Source organism: Orycteropus afer, unplaced genomic scaffold, assembly GCF_000298275.1.
Source record: "Orycteropus afer afer isolate SDZICR_OR568_19922 unplaced genomic scaffold, OryAfe1.0 scaffold00154, whole genome shotgun sequence".
NCBI classification, from domain to species: domain Eukaryota; kingdom Metazoa; phylum Chordata; class Mammalia; order Tubulidentata; family Orycteropodidae; genus Orycteropus; species Orycteropus afer.
The window spans coordinates 1,113,264-1,131,592 of record NW_006921741.1 but is presented as its reverse complement, the minus strand read 5'-3'; the positions used below and the strand labels follow the sequence as shown (position 1 = coordinate 1,131,592).

At 38.3% G+C, this 18,329-nt stretch overlaps 1 protein-coding gene across 1 annotated transcript in view; it reads left to right on the top strand.

Moving 5' to 3' along the window:
• LOC103201551 (prolylcarboxypeptidase) overlaps positions 1-15,929 on the top strand; it is a 118,234-nt gene extending 102,305 nt beyond the window's left edge. The window contains exon 10 of the mRNA XM_042781709.1: positions 15,701-15,929. Within this exon, the coding sequence (XP_042637643.1) occupies positions 15,701-15,929 (229 nt within the window). The remainder of the gene's footprint in view (positions 1-15,700) is intronic.
• The last annotated feature ends 2,400 nt before the right edge of the window (positions 15,930-18,329 follow it).

Sequence of the window (18,329 nt, the reverse complement as noted above, 5' to 3'; positions counted from 1 at the left end):
ATTAATATTGCCACACCTGCTCTCTTACAGTTACTCTTTGCTTGATAGATCTTTTTCCAACCTTTGATTTTTAGTCTATTTTTGTCTTTATCTCTAAGGTGTGTCTCTTGTAGGCAGCATATTGATGAGTTTTGTTTTCTTATCCAATCTGCAACTCTCCGTCTCTTGAGGGGTACATTTAATCCATTAACATTCAGGGTAATTATTGATAAGTTTGAATGTGTTGCTGTCATTTTGTTATGTGTTTTTTCATGGTGTCCCTGGTTTCTATGTTCCCTATCATTTTCTGTGCTAAGCGCATTATGTTTATGCATCGTGTTATCATTTCCTTTGTTGCTATTGTTTTAGTATATGCTGAATATTTGTGCTTGTCTTTTTTTTTATTGTGATGTACAGGTTTATCATTTTTCTTTGAGGTTACCCTATGATTTATAATTATCTCCCTGAGTTTAGAACAGTGCATTCTATCTTGCAACTCTCTTAACCCCCTCACCATTTAGAAGTTCTGTAACTACACATTATTTTCCCTCTTTTTGTTTGTAGTTGTCCTAAATTGACCATTGATGTCTCTGGTTCCCTGTTTATAATCTTGTAAGCTCATTTTACTCTGGATATGTCCATAGCTGTGGTTTCTGGGTCATGTCATCTTGTGTATTAATTGTCAGTTTTATTTGCTATTTTTGGTTCTCTGTTCAAAGGACTCCCTTTAGCATCTCTTGTAAGGTGGGTCTGGCTTTAACAAATTCCCTTAGTTTCTGCTTATCTGGAAATCTCCTAATTTCACCATCGTATTTGAGGGACAATTTTACCGAGTATATAATTCTTGGTTGAAAATTTTTCTCTGTCAGCGTTTTATATATACCATCTCATTGCCTTCTCGCTTGCATGGTTTCTGCTGAGAGATCAAAGCTTATTCTTACTAGCTGACCTTTGTAAATAACTTTTTTTTTTCCTCGTGCTGCTTTTAGGATTCTGTCTTTGTCTTTGGTTTTGATGAGTTTGATGATGTGTCTTGGTGATTTTCTTTTGGGGTCTATCCTATTTGAGGTTCGTTGGACTTCCTGAATGGATATATTTTCATCTTTCATCATATCAGGGAAGTTCTCCTCCAGGAAATCTTGGACAATTTTCTCAGTGGTTTTCTTTTTCTCTTCCTGTTCTGGAATTCCAGTGACACGTAAGTTATTCCTCTTGATGGTATCTCACATGAACCTTAGGCTTTCTTCATTTTGTCTTGATTTTTTTTTTTTTTCTGATTGATCTCTTTCCAAAGAATTATTCAGGTATTTGTCTTCAGCCTCATTAATTCTGTTGTCCATTTCATCTCTTCTTCTTCTTTGCCCTTCCAATGTGTTATCTATTTCTGACAATTTAGTATTAATCTTCTGGATTTCTATCTGTAGAGTTAGAATCATTTCTAAATTTTTATTTATTTTGTCATTTTGTTCTTGTATTTTCTTCCAAAATTCTTCTAAGGTTTTTTCTGTGTTTTGTTTGGTCTGTGTCTGAATCCTTTGAAGATACCTAAATATAATTCTTTTGAATTCCTTACCAGAGTTCCAATGCTGCTTCTTACTCAGGGATGTGTTCTGGGTCTGTATCCTGTTCCCTTGTTTCTACCACTTTATCCTGCTTCTTTGTGTGGCCTGTGATGGTTTGTTGTATCTAAGACATCATGGCGTTGTTGTATTTAGATCTCTGTTAACTGTTTGTGAAGATCAGCCAAGGGTGTTTCAGGCTGTTCTTGGTGGTTTTTTATCATTGGCCTGCTGGTGGAGAAGGAGGTAGTCGCTCTTGCTCAGTAAGTGAAGTTGTAGGAGGTGTGGGTGTAGTTGTGTCTTATGGGAACTGTTGCTGCCTCCCATTCAGACAAAAATTACAATTGAATAACCATCAAAAAACTATAAGCACATGGGCAAAAAACACACCATGTAATCACACAGGAACAGTAACCAAAAAGGGAAGAAGAAGAAAAAAGCAAGAAAACCTGTAATATCTGGGGATAGGGCACTAAAAGAAAAAAGGTAGAGAAGGAGAATAATGAAGAAAAAATGTGAAAAAATGCAAAAAGAAAAACAGGGAATTGTGTTAACTATGAGGGAAAAAAGGGGAAAGAAATTAAATTAAAAAAAAACAAAAAAAAAATTTCAACCAGAAACAGGGAAAAGAAAAAAAGCTAAAAACTAGGACCTGGGAGAGGAAGAATAAAGAATAATAGTAAAAAGGACAAAAGTATTAATAATAATAGTAGTTTTAAAACATACAAATACAAGCAAACTAACACCAGAGAAAAGAAAGAAAAAACAAAAGAAAAAAGTCGGTGGAGGACAGGGCAGGGCACCCAGGTTCCGTCTGAGCACACAGACTGGGATGAAGTTCCTGCGGGCCCAGAAAGTGGGTGGGAGTGGGGGATGGCCGCACCTCCGTTCACCAAGTGGGTGTGTGGTATAAGAGTAACAAGAGGAATGTCGTACCTTTTCATTCGTGTAGGTCCGTAGTGTCCCTGGGGTTGCTGGCAAGCAGAACCTGTTCTTAAGCCCCTGGAATCTGGGAGAGTGCTGTCTCTTTAAATATCCAAAATGGTCAAGCCGCTTGTAAACATTCAAAATGGTGGCATCCTCCAGACAGGCAAAAGTCCACAGCTCAGCCCACCTTTCTCTTTGCCTTCTCTGTTCATTCTCCAGCCACCAGAGCAGTCCTCCGTGCAGTCCTTGGCTAGCAGGGCTGAGTTTTAGGTTAATTCTTAGGTCCTTCCACCACTCAGCACTCTCCAAGCTGTCTGTGCTGTTAGGATCGCTCAGGATCACTGCCAGACTGCAGCTCCCTATGTCTACTTTTTTGGTATTTTCACACAAATTGTTCTGCTAGTTGGGGTTTCATCCACTTCTATATCCTTCCCTTCAAGGCTCAGGGGTCCAGGATTATCTTCTGTGTCTGTGTTAATTGGTTTCCCTTTTCTTTGTTGAAGAGGGTCTGTGCAGTCTTTCTGCCTAGTCTGCCATCTTACTGGAACCAGCCATATCCTTGCCAACATTTGTGGTTATTGATTTTTCTTTTCTTTTTTTTTTTTTAATCAGTGCTATTTTAGCAGGGTAAGATGATATTTCGTCGTAGTTTGATTGGTTTCTCTTTAATGGCTAACGACCTGCAGTGTGCCAATGATAGAACCATGCTTGCTGAAAGTGAAGTTGACTTGAAGTACTTATTGATGAAGATCAAAGACTACATACAGTCTTCAGTGTGGATTACATACCTCAACATAAAGAAAACAAAATCCTTACAACTGGACCAATAAGCAACATCATGATAAATGGAGAAAAGATTGAAGTTGTCAAGGATTTAATTTTACTTAAATCCACAATCAACACTCATGGAAGCAAAAGTCAAGAAATGAGACATTATATTGCACTGGGCAAATCTTCAAAAGATCTCTATAAAGTGTTAAGGAGGAAAGATCTCACTTTGAAGACTAAGGTTCACTTAACCTGAACCATGATATTTTTAGTCACCTCATTTGCATATGAAAGCTGGAAAATGAGTAAGGAAGGCCACAGAAGAATTGATACATTTGAATTGTGTTGGTGAAGCATACTGAAAATACAGTGGATTGCCAGAAGGATGACTACATCTGTCCTGGAAGAAGTACAGCCAGGATGCTCCTTTAAAGGGAAAATGATCAGTAGATCTCACCTACTTTGGTCATGTTGTCAGAAAGGACCAGTCCCTTCTTGGTAAAGTAAAAGGTCAGTGACAAAGGGGAAGACCCTCAACAAGATGAATTGACATGGTGGCTTCAACAATGGACTCAAACAGCAAGGATTGTGAGAATGGCATCTGATTGGGCAGTGTTTCCTTCTCTTGTGCATAGGGTCAGTTGTGAGTTGGAGCCAATTCAGTGACACCCAGCAACAACAACAACAAGGCTAAAGATCGTGAACATCTTTTTATATGTTTGTTTGCTTGGATGTCCTCTTTGGTGAAGGTTCTGTTCATGTCCTTTGCCAATCTTGTCCTTTGGTTGTTTGTGTTGTTGAGTTGTTGCAGTTTTCTGTAGATTAGACTCTTATTGGATAAATTGTTTCCAAAGATTTTTTTCCCAGTAGGTTGTCTGTTTGCTCTTTTAATAAAGTCTTTTTTGATGAACATAAGTTTTTAATTTTTATGAGGTCCCATTTATCTTCTTTGTCTTCTGTTCATGCATTTGTTGTAATGTTTGTTATCCAATTTCAACAAAAAATTAGATCCCATGGTTTCCTCCCTGTGTTGTCTTCCAGGAATTTTATGGTTTTAAGTTTAATAAATAGGTCTATTTCATTTTTCTGCAGGTGGATATGGTTTTGCCAGCACCATTTATGAAAGAGACTGTTTCTGCCCCACTGAATGGACTTTAACCCCTTGTTGAAAATCAGTTGTCCATAGATAGCTGGGTTTAATTCTGAGTTCTCAGTTCTTTTTTTTTCCCACATTTTTCATTAATTTTTTTTTTCCTTTTTATTGTGATTTGGGCAAAAGTTTACATAGCAAATTGGTTTTCCATTCAATGATTCATACACATTTTGATTCATAACATTGATTGCAATCTCCACCATGTAACAGCACTCTACACTTCCTTGTGTTTACCTTTTCTATTCATCCTCTTTTCTATCCCTTCCTGCCTTCTGAGATTTATCCCAGGGCAAATGCTGCCCTGTTGATCTCATAGGATTGGTTGTTCTAATGAGTGTGTACCTCCCTGATGTTACTGTTCACCTTATGGGTGTGTCTATTGTTTGGCTGAAAGTGTAGCCACAGGGGGTGAGTTTCGTTCAAGGCCGAAGGGTATCTAAGAGCCATAGTCTCTGGTTCCACTAGTCTCTATCAGACCAGTAAGCCAGGTCTTTTTAAAATTATTATTATTTTGAGTTTTGTTCTGCATATTACTCCCACTCTATTCAGGATCTCTTATTATGATCCTGTTTAGAACTATTGGCAGTGGTAGCTGGACATCATCTGTTCTTTCAGGTCTCAGCATTTTAGTGGCTGGGATTTGTGTGATTCATTAGTCCTTTGGACTAATGGTTTCCATGCATCCTTGATTTTTTCCACCTTTGCTCCAGACTGGGGGACACCAATAGTTGCCCTGAGTTCTCAATTCTATGTCACTGGTCTATGTGACTATTGTTGAACCAGTACCAGGCTATTTTGATTACAGTGGCTGTATCAGGGAATACGAAGCCGCCTACTTTGTTCTCTTTCTTCACTATTGCCTTGGCTATTTGAAGTTTCTTTCCTTTCCATATGAAATAGATCATCAGTTTTTCCATTTCAATAAAGAATGCTGATGGGATTTGTATTGGAATTGCATTGTATCTGTAGATCAGTTTATGTAGAATTGACATTTTCATTGTATTAAGTAATAATCCATGAGCACCAATGTCTTTCCACTTTTGTAGGTCTCTTTTAGTCTCTTCTAGTTGCGTTTTGTAGTTTTCATTGTATAGATCTAAATATAAATATATAATATATAAATATAAATATATAAATATAATATATAAATATATAAACACAATATATAAATATAATATAGAATATAATATATAAATAAATATAAATAAATATAAATATAAATATAATATATAAATATAAATATATATAAATATAAATCTATAAATCCCTGGTTAGGTTAATTCCTAGGTATTTTCCCAATTTTGAGGCTATTGTAAATGATATTGTTTTCTTGATTTCTTTTTAGGAGTCTTTGTTAGTGTAGAGGAACCCAACTGATTTTTTTGTGTGTGTTGATCTTGTGGGAGCTCTGATGGTATAGTGCTGAAGGCATTTGACTGCTAACTAGAAGTTTGGAGGTTTAAACCCACCAGCCACTCCTCAGAAGGAGGATTGGGCAATCTACTTCCGTAGAGATATTGCCTCGGAAACTCAAGGAGCAGTTGCTATGAGTTGTAATTGCCTTGACGGCAGTGAGTTTTTTTTTTTTTTTTACAACATTGCTAAATGCTTCTGTTAGTTCCAGAAGTTTTCTTGTGGAATCTTTAGGTTCTTCTATGTATAGGTTCATATCATATGCAAATAGAGATACTTTATTTCTCCTTTCCAATTGGATATGTTGTATTTTTCTTTCTTGTCTTTAATGTTCTGGCTAGGACTTCCTGTATATTGTTGAATGGAAGAGGAGATAATGAGCATCCTTGTATCCTTGTTTAATTCTCATTCTCAGTGGGAAGGCTCTCAGCCTTTCTCCGTTGAATATCATGTTGGCTGTTGGTTTTGCACATATGATCTTAATTTTGTTGAACAGTTACCTTTCTAGTCACATTTTATTGAGAGCTTTTATCCGGAAAGGATGTTGAATTTTATCAAATGTCTTCTTATTATATGGTTCTTTTCTTTTGTTTTATTTATATGGTGGATTATATTGATTGATTTTCTAATGTTGACCCACCTATGTCATCTTGGTATGAATCCCACTTGATCATAGTGTATGATTTTTTTTAATACATTGCTGAAGTCTGTTGGCTAGAAATTTGTTGAAAATTTTTTGCATCTACGTTCATAAAAGATAATTGGTCTATAATTTTCTTTTTTGTGATGTCTTTGTCTGGTTTAGGTATGGGGATTATGCTGGCTTCATGGAAAGAGTTCAGTAATGTTCCTTCCTCCTCTATGTTTTTGAAGAGATTGAGTAGGAATGGTGTCAACTCTGAATGTTTGGTAGAATTCTCCAGTGTAGCCATCTAGTCCTGGGCTTTTTGTTTTGTTTTCTGTAGGCAGTTATTTATTTATTTGAAGACTTTTTTTTTTTTTTTTAATTATGGTGAAAACATACACAACAAAACATGCACCCGTTCAACAATTTCTACATGTATAATTCACCGACATTGATGACGTTCACGTATAATTCACTGACACTGATGATGTTCTTCAAATTGTGCACTTATTCTTGATATCCTTTACCAAATTATTCTATTATTATTAACATAAATTTAATGCCTTCTAATGAAAAACTCCCCCTTTTCCCTGTCCTGTCACCCCCGATAACCACTAATAAACTTTGATTTCTATATATTAGCTTGTTTCCTGTGAGATCATACAGTATTTGTCCCTTTGTGACTGACTTACTTAGCTCACCATAATGTGTTTTCAAGGTTCATCCATGTTGTGGCATGCATCAGAATGTCATTTCTGTTTATGACTGAGTAATATTCCATTGTGTGTGTATGTGTGTGTGTGGGTATATAGTAGTTCTTTTTTTCTTGTTTTCACTTTCTTAGTTTAGTCTCTCATTTTAGTCCTCCATTTGTTCCCTATCTCTGCTAGTTTGTTTAGTGTGTGCTTTTTGCTTTCTTTAAAAATACTTAGCACCATAGTCTGAAAATGATCAATTCTTTGTGTTAGTCTGGCCTCTGTAAGAGATAGATCTTCTTCTTCATGTTTCTCTTTTGATTGGTCTTCCTTTCGTGATTTTGTGTGTTTTACTATTTTTTGTTGATTTGGGCCATTTTATTATCTTTCGTTAATATTTTTACTTTAAATTTTGTATTCTGGTTTTTAGGAGAAAAATTCTGAATGGCTCCCCTGGTGGTACAGTGGCTAAGTGCTTGGCTGCCAACTGACAGGTCAGGGCTCATACCCACCAGCTGCTCTGCAGGAGAAGGATGTGGCAGCCCTCCTCTACAAAGACACTGCCCTGGGAACCCCACTGGGCAGTTGCTTTCTGCTCCCCTGGGTCTATGAGACAGAATTGACCCAGTGGCAGTGGGCTTGGTATCTTCTCCTGGGAACCACTAGAGGGCACTCTTATCCTTAGGTTTTCTTTCCAGTGTTGAGTCAGGAATTTGGTAGCATAGTGGCTAAGTCACTTGCCTGCTAACCAGACGGCTGGCGGTTCAAACCCACCAGCCACTCCTCGGAAGGAAGGTTGGGCAATCCTACTTCCGTAGTGATACTGCCTCGGAAACCCAAGGAGGGGTCGCTATGAGTCGGGGCCGACTCGAGGGCACATAACAACAACAACAACAACAATCTCTGGTAGCATAGTGCCTAAGGCACTTAAATGCTAACCAGAAGGCTGAAGGTTCAAACCCACCAGCCACTCCTGGGAAGGAAGATTGGGCAATCTACTTCTGTAGTGATACTGCCTCGGCAACCCAAGGAGGGGTTGCTATGAGTTGGGTCCAACTCGATGGCATACAACAACAACAATCTCTGGAATATAATACACACATGTGGGAAAGGGAATTAGCTGCTTGTAGATACTGATGTAAGTGGGGTCCTCAACTTTCCTGAGGCAAGGGTGGGGAGTTCTCTGTGTCTTTACCTCATGGGTGCTCCTGCACAGGCTTTCCCACAGTGTCCCACTGTGGGCAGGGAAGCTGCTGTCCCCTCTGTTTTACCTGTCAGAAGTATTCCCCTCACCCGTTGCCCTTACAGTTCCTCCTGGTCCTAGTGTCCATCTGTCTTGGGCCTCAACAAGATTCAACAACTCCCTCTCTCAGTGCTGTAGTCTCCCTTTCACCCTTCCAACTGAATGGTCCGCAAACTCCCACAACTTAACCTTAAAAAAATCTAGCTAGTGCTTCCTCAGATTAGCTCCCTTTCTGTGTTTATGGTATTATCCAGCCCCATCCCAAAATGACTGCAATGAGTGAGTGCTCTTGGTGGTGGTGGGTAGGTTCTCCCAGCTTCCGTGCTGTTTCCACTCGTCCTCTCTCTAGCCTCTGGACTCACCCCAACATTTTAGCTGCTGTTTTGTGTTCTGAGATCTCTGTCTGCCTGTGCTTGCTTTTGGTCCTTCAGTGGGTTAGTTGCTTAGGGAGTAAGTGGGAGTGTACATACTTTGCCGTCTTGTGTTTCCTTGGCTTGTGCTATTTTCTAACCCAGCAGGATATCTGCTCCAAAACAATAATAAAAAATGAGACACTTTAATGGAGAACTTCAAGATTCTTCTTTAATTTTCCTAAATTATGTTCCTTGTCTTAGGATTTTTCAAAACTATACTTTTCATTTCAGCTTTATAAAGTGACATTTGAGCAAATAAGTCTATTTAGGGTATTTAATGAAATGGTGCCAAATTAGGGTGTTTGAAATCCAGAAAAACTGAAAGCATTGAAAGAACTGAGAAAGGCTTAAATACCAGCCTTTGGGTTTCCAAGCTCATCTTTGTTCCCTCAGAGGAGGAAGTGCTTTATTGTTTTCTTGTTTTTCTTTTGGAGCTTATCTCCATGTAGTATTGATACAGATTTTCTACATTTTGACACTTTTAAGCTAATTTTTTCCCTATTTTGACTCTATGAAGCTGAAGTTCCTAGTTGAATTGTTAAATGGGGTCTTCAAATCCTTGTTTGAAGAGTTTAATATATGAATTTTGGTCATATATATTGTCTTAGGAGCTCTGGTAGCATAGTGCCAAAGGGACTTGACTGCTAACCAGAGGCTGGTGGTTCAAACCCACCAGCCACTCCTCGGAAGGAAGGTTAGGCAATCTACTAACGTAGTGATACCACCTCGGAAACCCAAGGAGGAGTAGCTATGAGTTGAGGCTGACTCGACGGCACATAACAACAACAACAACAACATATTGTCTTATATTTTAGTTACCCATTTGCCCTCTATAGTGTTTTCTTCAGGCTATCAAACAACAATCATGAATATTGGCATTGACATCATCATCATCACTGTAGAAGGGGACAGATATTTTAGGAAAGGCTTGGGGAATAGAACTGGAGCCAGTGAGTGGAAACTATAGGAAATACACTTTTACCTCAGTATGAGAAAGGGCATTCTAACAACTGTGCAAAGGTAGAATGGGCTGTCTTCAGTAAAATTTTTAATCTCTTAGATTCCCAATTTCCTGGAAAATGAGCATGCTATTATAACTCACTCCATAGAGTTGTTGTGAGGCATAAGAGAGTTAACCCAGTAAAGCACTTAGCCCAGACCTGACACATATTTGTACTTAATAAATATTTGTTGAATGAATAAATGGAGGTGTACTCTCTGTTTTGTACTTTGTGTTGCACAGCAACAGGGAGCTGTGTTTTTGTCCCTGGATGCCCTTTCCCTCCTTCTTTCCTCCTTTTTTCCCTGACCAGATCATCTTAAGACTCAGGCCCTCTCTAGGAAGCCTTCCCTGACCCCTCCAAGGAGGTTAGACCATTCTCCCTACCTCCCAGTCCTTAACCTGCACTCCCCTAATGCCTGTGAATACTTTTTATCACTCTGGAAATGATCTAGTTGTGTTTTATTCTTCCCCATGAGATTGTGAACTTCTCAATGGCAGCAATTTGTCTTAATCATCTCAGTGCCTTTAGCACCTGCCACAGTGACTGGCACATAGTTCAAACCAAACTCACTGCCATCGAGTCAGATCCTACTCAAAGCGACCCCTTCTTGGCTTTCCGAGGCAGTGTCACTACAGAAGTAGATTGCCCAACCTTCCTTCCAAGGAGTGGCTGATGGGTTTGAACTACCAGCCTTCTGGTTAGCAGTCAAATAGATGTCTAATAAATATATCTGTATAATAATGAGGATGAAATATAAACCTCATGACTATGTGAAGATACTGGTTTACCTTTCTGCAATAACAAGTCTACTTTTAAAAACCAATTTTTCTGCAGGATGCTAGGTGTGAAAAATCTAATGTAAAAAATATGAAGTTAATTAAAACTTCTAAATTCTCCTGCTTTTCTGAAGAAAACACATTCCCAAAGTACTAGAGCAGCCCTGCATGTTATATGCATTTAGTGGCTACCAGTTGCAAAAAAAAGCATCTCTAACTGATAAGGAGCTCTGGTAGCATAGTGGCTAAGACACTTGCCTGCTCACCAGAAGGCTGTCGGTTCAAACCCACCAGCCACTCCTTGGAAGGAAGGTTGGGCAATCCTACTTCCGTAGTGATACTGCCTCGGAAACCCAAGGAGGGGTCGCTATGAGTCAGGGCTGACTCGACGGCACATAACAACAACAACAACAACTGATGAATAAGAAAATGTCCAGGGAATCATGTGGAAAGTATCTTCATATTCAGATTTCTCTCCTAAAGTCACCTCACAAATCAAGAGTGGCTTCCTTTCTGATTGGGAAGTCCAGTCTGAAATTGTTGAATTGGAGATTTGCCACGTTGGGGCCCAGGGTGCACTTCTGATTCTTCACGAATCCAGCTGCATGGCTTTGGGTAAATTGCCAACTTACATCAGTTGGAAATAATAACTACCTAACAGGGTTATTTCTAGGAGTGAATAGATTATCATGGAAGTAAAGCACCAGGAGGACAGGGATTTTGTCTGCTTTGTTCACTGTTGAATCCCCTGTGCTCAAACAGTACCTGGCACACAGTAGGCATCTTAAATATTTGTTGAGTGAATGAGAGGTTAAAAAATAGTAACTATTAGTAGCTATATTTCAGCGGTTTTTTTTTTTTTTATTCCACAGTGTAAGAAATTACCATACCAGTGGTCATTCTCAGTTATTTAAACATAAATCCAAAAAAAGGATCACTGAGGAGTGGTTAATTTAACATAATTTTTCAGGGGAATAAATTATTGCCAGCAATTATGTGGAACTCACCGTGGGGAATTTTACCCAGGCATCTAAATTCTTTCATGAAAGCAAGTGGATTTTTTTTTTTTTTTTTTTTTTTCTTTTTAAGATTTCCCAAAGACTGGTTTAGCTTTCACATGTGTAAGACTGAGAAATTCAAGTCCATGTGCATTTTAGGTCTCTCAGCAACTCCAAACACTGTTGCTAAGCCACTAGGCTGATTCAGATGACCTTTTAAATCAAATGCAGTTTACTTATTATGTGGCTGTTGGGATGGCTTTTTTGTTTTGCAAATAATGGAGAGTTTCCTATCTGGGCTGGGCCTGTCAAATTGGAATAATGATAAAGGCTATTTGTTCCCTTAAGAGAATCGAATCCCATGTGTAGTTTACTTTAAAAATTTATCTTGCAGTTGAAAACTAAGGTTCTTGTTTTACATTGGCGTTTTTCCTTTTGTTCTTAACAAAAAGAGTGATTTTTTTGGAGTGATTATTATTTTTTTTTTCCAAGAATGATGTTATTAAGTTGCAATTGAGTTAATTTTTTTTTAAAACAAAGATTGGTGATAATGGAACAGGAGATTTAAAATTGTATTTTAAACACATATATACTTAACATGCCTAATGTTTATTTTCTCATGTAACTTGTAATTTTGCCTAGACAAAGTTGATTGTATCTGTTTTCTAACTAAATTTTTATGAGAATTGCTTTCACATCTATTTTTATGATTCATTTATCTCTTTAACATTTCTCATGTTTATAAAATAGGATAATAATAATTTTAATAATGCTTCACATTTGTGTAGTTTTTCTAGTTTATAACCTCATTTCTACCTATATTACTTAATGTGGATCTCACAACATCACTGTGAAGGAAGGGCATTATACTTATTTATTTTTTGTAGTACATGTTGGAATTGAGGTTCACAGAGGTTGAGTGACTTAACAAAATTCATGCAGCAAGAAGGGATGTAAAACATAGATCTACTGACTTAGTTTATCGTTCTTTCCAGTTTTCCACACAGCTGGAGGTCACTTGGTGTATATTTGTATTAATCCTTTGTATCAAATCTGTGTTTCTGTGTAGAAAGGACTGAAATGAGTTACACTATGTCTGTGGATTTACATACATAAATATTTGTAGATCTCTTTGTACAGCACCCAGTTTAAGACCACAGACTACATTTATATCCTTTTTTCATTCATTCAGTAATATTCGTTGGCTTGTACCAAATACCAAGCCTGATTCTAGGTGTTTTTATCCTAAAACTGAGGCTTATACAATGGAATATTTGACAATAAAAGGGAATGAAGTACTGATACATACTATAACATGGATGAATCCTGAAAACATTATGCTAAGTCACAAAAGAACATATATTATGTAATTTAATTTATATGAAATGTCTTTATAAAGACATTTGTAGTGGTTGCCTGAGGCTGTGAGGGGGCAGTGTCCGGTGGGGTGGAATGGGGAGTGACTTCTGATTTTATGGGATTTCTTTCTTTCTTTTTTTTTTTTTTTGTGCTTTAGATGCAAATTTACAGAGTAGAGTTTGTTTTACATTCAACATTTGGTTCTACTCCGCAGTTACCATCCCCAACCCTAACCCACTCCCCTCCCCTTCCTTCCCCCCCCACACCCCTCATAGTTATGCGCTCCTGTGTGTCCTGCATTTCCTCCATGTGATTGTCGCCCTGCTGGTGCCCTGTGGTCACTTGCTCCAAGGGATGCATCTCCATAGAGTATGTGAGTGTGTCACCCTGGGTTGACGGTCTGCATTTATATCTTGTTTACTGTTGGGCCGAGAGCCAGCTCCTGGGAATGAAATTTATTCCAGGCCCGAAGTGTATCCCAGGACCATAGTAGTAGGGGTCCCACCAATTGCATCCAACCAGAAATTCTGGTCATTATTGTGTTTTTGGATTTTGTTCCCACGTTTTTCCTCTCACTCTATCCAGTATCTGATAGTTTGATCCTTTCACTAGTGGTTGGCATTGGTAGCCAGGCACCATCTAGTTCTTCTGGTCTCGAAGTCCATCATGTCCTAGGGCTGATTGCTTCCAAATGCCCTTGGTTTTTTGCACTCTTCTTCATTTCCGACAATAGGAGACCATTAGCTGCATCTTGGATGGCCGCTTGAAAGCTTTTAAGACTATTTGGGGTTTCTTTAGGGAATGATGAAATGTTCTAAAATTGATTGTAGTGAAGGTTGCAACTCTGTGAATAAAAATCATTGAATTGTATACATTAAATGGTAAATTTATGGTAGGTGAATTATATCTCAATAAAGCTGTTAAAAATAATATTAGGAATTCTGTCTGTGGTTTTATCCCTTTTTTACTCAGCTGAACAACCTGTTTCAATGACCGTTTCTGTTTACATCATTCTGAAATGTATTATATTAACCAACCTAGACAAATAACAACCTCCTAGCATTTTCTTAACTTTAAAGCTAGTGTAAAATGAGGATCTTTGAGTAATGCCAAAATTTTCTGATTCCAGATGTATGAGGGTTCCCTCCACCCCACCCCAGCCCACAATTCTACCACCCTGTTTCTCAAAGTGCTATACTGAGAGGGAAGTATTTTAAAGCAAACTGCAGGGTTTTTTTAATTACAAAGTTCTGAACAGTATAGATATGATTAAATCTTTAATTTTATTTTATTTTTGGTGGAAATATACACAGCAAAACCCTCTCCTATTGCACATTTTCTAGACATAATGATTAGTGACATTGGTTACATTCTTCATGTTGTGTCAATATTCTCTCCTTATTTTTGTTCTATTTCTCTTTCACTAACTTAATATCCATGCCCCTCCCCAACTTTCTCATCTGCTTTAAAATAGCTGTTGAACCAGGATTGCTGGTCTGATAGAGCCTAGTGAGACTTCTGGCACTATGGCCCCTAGTTACCCTCAGGTCTGGAACTGAACTCATTCCTGTTAGGCTTCCAGCCTAACAATAGACAGGCATGTGGGGTGAACATTTGCCTCAGGTAGATATACTTTGTGGAGCGATCAGTCATGGGAGAACAGAAGGGCAGTGTTAGCACAGGTAGACAGCTGAGGGGCAGGCTGAAGTGCATGGGAGGGAAGGACACAGGGAAGAGGTAACTCCCAGGAGGAAGTGAGAAGAGAGCTGTTACATCATGAGGAATTGCAGTCAATGTCATGAAACAAAATGTGTATGAAATGCTGAATGGAAAATGAATTTGCTCTGTAAACTTTCACCCAAATCACAATAAAAATAAATAAATAAATTAGCTGTTGATTCTTTGGTTGTGTGTGTGTGTGTGTGTGTGCGTATAAACCAAAAAACCAAACTCACTGCTGTCGAGTTGGATCTGACTCATAGTGACCACTCCTTGGGTTTCTGAGGCAGTATCACTACAGAAGTAGATTGCCCAATCTTCCTTCCAAGGAGTGGCTGGGGATTTGAACCGCCAGCCTTCTGGTTAGCAGTCAAGTGCCTTAGGCATTGCACCACCAGAGTCCGTGTGTGTGTGTGTGTGTGTGTGTGTGTGTGTGTGAACATATGAATGTATATATATTTTTTTAACTACACAAGGATGACAATCTTTATTCTTTGGGCTAAACTGTTACTTGGTTTAAAGGTGACTTCAGGTTTCTTTTTTAAGAGCTAAGAGCTAATTAGCACTTTTAAATGTGTTTTTTTTTTTTTTTTTTTTAAATTTTTGACCACTTTAGTGGTTGGGTCCTGGGAAAGAAGGAAACCAGCATTAATTGAGGGATTCCTATGTAGCTGGCACTTGTGTTTATTAAATACGTCCACATGCACCACTGGTTTGATCTTTATCTCTATTTTATAGATGAGGAAACTGAGTTAGATAATTTGCCTAAAGCCATGTAACTATTGAGTGATGAAATTGGGTATGGAAAACAGGCTTCTGAATTCAAAATCCCAGTACAAACCGTAGGTTGATTCTCTGGTTTTATTTCTTGCACCTGGATGCAGAAATACTGTCAAACTCCAATATGAAACACCTTTTTATGCCACAGATTTGATTCTCAAATCAAACTCCCCAGGCTAAAAGATTATAATTGTAGGTATTGTACATATAATAGGCTTGTCCTATCTTATCTGACTGTAGATATGTAACACTTAACAACCTGTCTCTCCCCACCCCCCTTCTCTTGCAGCAATGGTGAACTAGACCCATGGTCTGGAGGCGGAGTAACCAAGAATGTCACGGATACTTTGGTTGGGATCAACATCCCCGATGGTGCCCACCATTTAGATCTCCGAGCCAGCAATGCCTTAGATCCCAAAACTGTGCTGTTAGCCCGCTCCTTAGAAGTTAGATACATGAAGCAGTGGATCAGAGATTTTCATGCCCATCAAGGAAAAGCAGTACTGAACAACTTTTGATCTTCTTTTTACTCCACCCACATTCCTATTCACTTTTGGTTTTTCTACAAGTAATTTTCTCCCTCTTTTATCATTAGATTTGTTGGGGGAAAGGTTGAGATAGAAGAAAGGGTGATGGTGATGAGAGCAGCCTCCCAATGAGTCTGATTTCCCAGGTCCTTCCCATCTTTGCATCACCTCCGGGAAGAATCTTCGTGACAGCTCACACACATTAGGAGCCTTCATAACTGGAGCAGAGTTCCAACTGCCTTTGACAAGAGGGATTCAATTCCTTTGTTTTTCTGCAAGCAGTGAATTCCCCTTGGGCCCATTTGTCACTCCCCACCCCTACCTCCAAAAAAGGAAAAGGAGAAGATGGATAAAAATGATGTAATTGCAGCTGGTAGAATGTCTGATGCCAATCCAGGAAATGGTAGCCATTTCTTTTGTACTTGATTTATTGACTTTGAACTGTGCTGTAAATAAAGAATAAGGCTGGACCTTATACCTGTGTGTTGCTTTTAAAGCTCGCTCCAGCTGTTGGGGATGCTGTGTATACTGCTTGGCTGTTTTTGGAAAGGTCTCTAATTTCCTCTCTCCCACTTGGCAGCTTTTCTTGGTTCTGGGATATTTGCCACTGTGATGCTGCCAGGGAGAAATCTGGCCTTTTTCTGCTCTATTTCTCTTTGTTTCTGGGGTCAGTTTTGTGATAATTTGGTTAAATGCTGCCAGTTTAGGAAAATGAGTTTTGCCTTTCACTTTACATCTGAGCAAACTTTTGTGTACCATGGTCACTGTTGATGCTACTTCAGCAAGAAACTCTTAAAAAATGACACATCAGCTATTTAGGAGGCAGAATGTGGTTCAGCTTTTTTTTAAATTATTTTTTTTTTAGTAGTTGTTACTGCTGTCATTAAATACAGAAATGTCAGGACACTAGAAGCAGGTGCACACGAACTTTTCTATATGGCTTCTAAAGTGACAAGCTGACTAATTCATGCAGGCAGCATATTTGACATTAATAAATGGCTGAGCCATTCCTATTTTCAAGGGTTTGGCTTCTTTCAAGCAGTTCTTACACTGAAACCTTTCTTCAGAAGAGCCTTTCTAGGATAACAAATAGGGTTGGATCAAAACCTTTCAAGGACACAGAGAGAGACTAACAGTTTCTACTCTGTTGAAAGATTTCTTCTCCCTTGTTTCTTTTTATTTTCTTTCAATAAGGTTTTTTTTCCTCCCTTTGCCTTGGGAACATTTTCTGCTTTTTTTTTTTTTTTTTAAATTTGTACCTTGAATCCAGTAATTTTTAAAGCACTTCTTTCTTTTTTTAAAAAATGTAGATATTGATTTTATTTTTGGGTGGGGGACTGAAATATTTTCCTCACTTGTCCTAGGTTCTGGGAGGGAGGAAAATCTTTTTCTTGTTTCAGAAGCCTTCAGTTCTCATTGTAATGAGTTGTCCTTCAAAGCCTTTGGTTAGTATTTTCATTTCAACATCACAGAACAGTTCGCTGGGGTGAGAAATTAAGAGTCAAAACAATACTAGTTTTATTCTTTGCTAACAAAGAAGTTATATAATGAATGTTTATGGGCTTAATAGGGGATATTCTTGCTGTTTATTTTAGGCTGTTTTCCTTAAACCTTTTTACTTTTTTTAAATCCTGAGAATGCTTTGCCATTTCATCTAATATTGATTATTTGGATGAAGTACGTTTTTGTGAAGAAAAAAATGACAAAATAATCTTATTTTCTTGCAACATAATTTAGTCCTTATGCACATGTATTTCTGTGTACATTTCATCACAGGCAGCAGCTCTAACTAAAGTTAGCCCAATTATAATATGCTAAAATCTAACTTTAAGTTGAAAAAGAATTGGAATACCAAATAAGTCTTATTATTTAAAGCATCCCTCCATAGTACTTTTGAAATACAGTGAAAGAGGAATAGAGAGGTGTCTGCCTTGTCCCCCTAGCTGCCATCCCATTTTTTGTTACTTACCTACCTGAGGAGCTCTCAGGCATTTGACTGCTAACCAGAAGGTTGGCAGTTCAAATCCACCAGCCACTCTATGGAAAGAAGACTGGGCAATTGACTTCCATAATGATTTACCGCTTCAGAAACCCAGTGGGGGTCGCTGTGAGTCAGGATCGGCTCAATGGCAGTGAGTTTTTTTCTTTTTTTTTTTTTGCCTGAAGTCAGAACTAAAGAAACTTAGGGATCTCCTTAGGGGATCTGTAATACCAAGAGATTATTCAGGAAAACCAATGCTTTAGGCTGTCATACTAGAGTATGACAAGCACTCCAGTCCAGCCACATCATTTTGTAGGTGATGGAATTGTTGCCCAGAGAAAAGGGGCTTATCTGAGGCCTCACAGCTCATGTTTGGTAGAACTAGGGCTAGAAATCATCTTGATTTCTCT